Genomic DNA, 5,072 nt, shown 5'->3' with positions numbered 1-5,072 from the left:
CTAGGTCGTTTTGTGGCCGTGATGTTTAATTATTCTTTATATTTTTATGTTTGTGTTTATTTTATTTTTTGGCATTTTTTTTTAGTTTTTACGTTTTTTAATCACGTCTATCCCAGACATGATTTAAAGTGTGGCCGCGCGTTGGACGCACCGACCGCCCAATAGCCTCAAACGGACATGAGCGGCCTCATTGCCATCCCAAACGAACGAAAACAGGCCAAACCGGACGGTCCGTTAGGGGTGAGTTGGTCTTAATGTCACCCTTGCAGTTCCGAAAATGCGCCCTATTTCGGTCAGACGAAGATGGCAGCTACGTTGACCCAAAGCCACAAACCACGGTGAAAACGCTCGACACCCCCACGTGGAGAGGCCGGCCGCGCAAACTCGGCCGCTCGTGGCTCCAAAGTCCAAACCGGCACACCGACCGAGGGGAGCCACCGCCCGTCGCCATCCCCCCTCGTCTACCATATCCAGATTGGCGCACGTCACGCGGTCCCGCTCCCCTCTCCCCGTCCTCGATCCACAACGGCGAGGAGTCAAGCTGAAATGAATGACGCGGCCATCGTCGGCGCGGGAGATAAACATAACCGCGAAACATGGCGGCCTCCCTCTGTCGCAGTTAGTTTGGCTTGTACGTCGCGCTCCCTTCCCCCTTATCTCCTTCCCCGACTGACCTGACCGGGACGCCGCATTTGTCCCATCCACGGCACGGCACGGGAGGGAGAAGAAGAAGCCCAGCTCGACTCCTCCTCCTTCCTCTGATCCCCTCCGTCTGCCCATTCCCAGATCCCAGCACGCCATGCCCGCGCCTGCAGGTGCGTGCAGCCAAGCCCCACCGCTCGCCTTCTATTCCGCGTCCCCTAGCTTGGCCCGGCCCTGCTCCGATCCAAGGCCGCGGCGGTGACCCAGTGCCCTCTCCCTCCTGCCACGCCGTCCGCCGCCCATGGACGTCATCACCAACGAGGCGCGCGTGGGGGCGTTCGCGATCGGCCCGTCCACGGCGGCGGGGCGCGCGCTCGCGCTGCGCGTGCTCCTCTGCGGCTCGCTGGCGCGGCTGCGGCCCCGCCTCGCCGCCGCGCTGCGCGCCGCGGCGCCGCTGGCGGCGGCCTGGCTGCACCCGCGCCACAACACGCGGGGGATCCTGCTCGCCGTCTGCGCCGTCGCGCTGCTGCTGCGCGGCCGCGGGGGCCGCGCCGGGGTGCGCGCGCGGGTGCAGTCCGCCTACCGCCGCAAGTTCTGGCGGAACATGATGCGCGCCGCGCTCACCTACGAGGAGTGGGCGCACGCCGCGCGGATGCTCGAGCGGGAGACGCCGCGCCGCGCCACCGACGCCGACCTCTACGACGAGGAGCTCGTGCGCAACAAGCTCCGTGAGCTCAGGCACCGCCGTCAGGAGGGCTCGCTCAGGGACATCGTCTTCTGCATGCGCGCCGATCTGCTCAGGAACCTTGGTAACATGTGCAACCCCGAGCTCCACAAGTTGAGGCTGCAGGTACTGCGCTGCCCATCTGCCCACAATTTTTTATGCCACCTGATCCTTGCTTTCGCTTTGATCATAGTACTGGTTGTTGCCGGAGTATTAGAATTGTCTCCCCTTTCCCGTAGTCAAAGGACTCGAAATTTGCAGTGTCTGTAATTCCAGTTGGGTAAAACTTTAACTTGGTCCATGTATTATTTGACAAGTTAATCATGAATAATAAGTCTGTTTGGTTTGTCAGACGATTCGTTCACATTATGTCAATATATGTATATACATTCTAGTGTCACTGAAATGTTTATTGTTAATGATCTACTAGGTGCCTAAAACCATCAAGGAGTACATTGAGGAGGTATCTACTCAACTGAAAATGATTTGCAATTCTGATTCGGACGAGTTACCCCTTGAAGAGAAACTGGCATTTATGCATGAGACAAGACATGCCTTTGGTAGATCGGCCCTACTGCTAAGTGGAGGTGCTTCATTTGGCTCTTTTCATGTGGGTGTTGTGAAAACCTTGGTAGAGCATAAGCTTCTACCTAGGATTATTTCAGGATCAAGCGTTGGCGCAATAATGTGTGCTATTGTAGCCACACGGTCATGGCCAGAACTAGAGAGTTTTTTTGAGGAGTGGCATTCCTTGAAATTCTTTGACCAGATGGGTGGGATCTTTCCTGTATTTAAAAGAATTTTGACGCATGGAGCGGTTCATGACATTAGGCACTTGCAGACGCAGTTGAGAAATCTTACAAGCAATTTGACATTTCAAGAGGCATATGACATGACTGGCCGGGTTCTCGTTGTTACTGTGTGTTCTCCAAGAAAACATGAGCCACCACGATGCCTGAACTATTTGACATCACCTCATGTTCTCATTTGGAGTGCAGTAACTGCTTCCTGTGCTTTTCCTGGACTTTTTGAGGCCCAGGAGTTGATGGCCAAAGATAGATTCGGAGAAACAGTTCCTTTTCATGCTCCATTCTTGTTGGGTGTGGAGGAACGAGCTGACGCTGCTACACGGCGCTGGAGAGATGGCAGCTTAGAAAGTGATTTACCCATGAAGCAATTGAAGGAATTATTCAACGTAAATCACTTCATAGTAAGCCAAGCCAATCCTCACATTGCTCCATTACTGAGACTAAAGGAGATCATCAGGGCTTACGGAGGCAGCTTTGCTGCAAAGGTACGTGAAATGCTTTCTCCATAGTCTTTATTTCTATTATTTGCTTAGTCTCTGTCTGATTTCAGAGCAATTTCGATGTGACCATGCTTCCCATTAATGCGAACATAAGGATGTTTCCTTTGCTTATATTTCTTGATGTTTCATTGTCAGTAATGTGTGTCATTTGATGGCTTAGTAGCATCGCAATGCATAGCACTATGCTCACCAAGGCATATTTGACAGTAAATATTAGCTGAACTGTATGGCCAAGTAATTCATTTTACCAAAGTATCCCCTGGAATGATGTGGTGAAGTAAACAATATTGACGTGGTAAAGTAATTTTTCAATTGTCTAATATGATCTTCTGATCCTTTTTGTATGTAGCTTGCTGAACTTGCTGAGATGGAAATTAAGCATAGGTTCAATCAAGTTCTGGAACTTGGATTTCCATTAGGAGGAATAGCTAAGTTGTTTGCTCAACATTGGGAAGGTGATGTGACAATCGTTATGCCAGCCACACTTGCTCAGGTTTTGAATGTTTCTTAATCCATTCTTTCGTGTGCATGTCAAATTTTCACCACATTAATCAGTAGTCTGACTAATGTTCTTTTCCTCTATGTATCATCAGTATTCGAAGATCATACAGAATCCTTCGTATTCTGAGCTTCAGAAAGCCGCAAGTCAGGGTAGGCGATGCACTTGGGAAAAGCTCTCTGCTATCAGGGCAAACTGCGCTATTGAGCTTGCATTAGATGAATGTGTTGCCCTCCTGAACCACATGCGTAGGCTGAAGAGAAGTGCAGAAAGAGCAGCTGCTTCACAAGGATATGGTGCTACAATTAGACTCTGTCCGTCTAGAAGGATTCCATCATGGAATCTCATAGCAAGAGAAAATTCAACTGGTTCTCTCGATGAGGAAATGCTCACATCTCCCACTGTTACGAGCCATCAAGCAGTTGGAGGGACTGCTGGGCCATCTAACAGAAATCACCATCTCCAACATAGTATGCATGATAGCAGTGACAGTGAATCTGAGAGTATAGACTTGAACTCATGGACGAGAAGTGGTGGCCCTCTCATGAGAACAGCCTCAGCTAATAAATTCATCAGCTTTGTTCAGAACCTTGAGATTGACACAGAATTCAGAACAATTTCACCAAGGGGGAGCGAAGGTGATATTGTTACACCGAATAGTAACTTATTTGCTGGTCACCCAATTGGTAGAGAGCCAGTTGATAACCATCCAGGGCCTGCTACTCCTGGTAGGACCTCAGGCAATTCAGGTTGCGATCCTCATGATACTCCTGTTCCTAGGTCTCCATTTGGTCTTTCCACAAGTATCATGGTCCCTGAAGGTGACTTGCTGCAGCCGGAAAAGATTGAGAATGGTATTTTATTCAATGTTGTGAGAAGGGATGCTCTTGTAGCGACTACTAGCGGAGTTGAACCTCATGGATCTTCACAGGAAGCAGATGTGGAAACTGTACCGACCGAGTGCCTTTATGGTGCTTCGGATGACGACGACGACAACGTGGAACTGAATGCTGATCATGAAGCATTATCTGACCCTGGAGATCAGAGATCCTCAGTTGCAGGAAACCTAGATCCGTCCACTTCCATGGATTGTCAAGCTGATGAAACAAGTACTACTCGATCAGAAGCTCCATCTCTCTTTAATATCTGTGTGGAGATTCCTCCAGCAACCATGATCAGAGAAAATAGTCGGCCTGACGAGCCTTCTTCAGACATAAGACTGGAGATTGTAAAGACAGAATGCCCTGATGAGAATTCAGCTGCTGGGAACGATGAAGTTGGCTCAGTTCCTGCCAATAAAGAATCTTCCTATTGTTCTCAGACAGCTGAAAATGGACAGCAGCATCAAGTTGATATGGGATCTGTGAACTCCTGTAGTGTTTCAGTTTCAGAAGATGATAGGCATGTCAGCCTCATTTCGAACGAGAAACCAGTTACTACTTCCAGTGGCGGAGCGGAGAGTATGACATCTGGAAGAAATGAAGCTGACTAGCATAGAACGTGCCTGTTGACTGACCTAATGTTTTTCTGTGCTGGGACTTGGTAGTTTGAACAATTCAGCTTGATCTGGTCCATGCTATGTCGGCAATTTAAACTCGTGTCACGATCAAACTGAATTGCGTCTATACCTAGGTGTTGTAATTCGGTTGTAGTCAACCCCCTAATGAAGCACTAGAATGAATTTCGTTTCAAACTCGCATATATGCATTGGGTTCCTCTGTTTCTGAAATTGATGAAATTGCATTCTTTTTTTACTGAAACTGCTCAGGCTGCGGCTCTGTTCGGACAATGGCGCTCCCTAGTACAGTATGAGATTATTTGATTTGGACGCTTCTACTCCGTTGATCAGCATTTGAGATTTCTACTAACTGTTTAAGCGATCAGCATTTGAGATTTCT

General features: G+C 49.1%; 1 protein-coding gene across 1 annotated transcript; it reads left to right on the top strand.

Moving 5' to 3' along the window:
• Positions 1-460: 460 nt before the first annotated feature.
• On the top strand, positions 461-4,875 carry LOC125544852 (triacylglycerol lipase SDP1-like). Its single transcript, XM_048708629.1, has 4 exons — positions 461-1,492; positions 1,797-2,660; positions 3,025-3,168; positions 3,269-4,875. The coding sequence occupies exons 1-4, from the start codon at positions 944-946 to the stop codon at positions 4,664-4,666; spliced, it is 2,955 nt and encodes a 984-aa protein (XP_048564586.1). The 5' UTR covers positions 461-943; the 3' UTR covers positions 4,667-4,875.
• The last annotated feature ends 197 nt before the right edge of the window (positions 4,876-5,072 follow it).

Source organism: Triticum urartu, chromosome 3 (genome assembly GCF_003073215.2).
Source record: "Triticum urartu cultivar G1812 chromosome 3, Tu2.1, whole genome shotgun sequence".
In the NCBI taxonomy this organism is placed as follows: Eukaryota; Viridiplantae; Streptophyta; class Magnoliopsida; order Poales; family Poaceae; genus Triticum; species Triticum urartu.
This window is presented reverse-complemented; position numbering and strand designations above follow the sequence as displayed.

Coding starts and splice junctions, on each gene's coding strand:
- LOC125544852 (XM_048708629.1), top strand. CDS start 944: ATGGACGTCATCACCAACGAGGCGCGCGTGGGGGCGTTCGCGATCGGC. Junction 2,661..3,024: donor GAGGCAGCTTTGCTGCAAAG/GTACGTGAAATG, acceptor TTTTGTATGTAG/CTTGCTGAACTTGCTGAGAT. Junction 3,169..3,268: donor TGCCAGCCACACTTGCTCAG/GTTTTGAATGTT, acceptor ATGTATCATCAG/TATTCGAAGATCATACAGAA.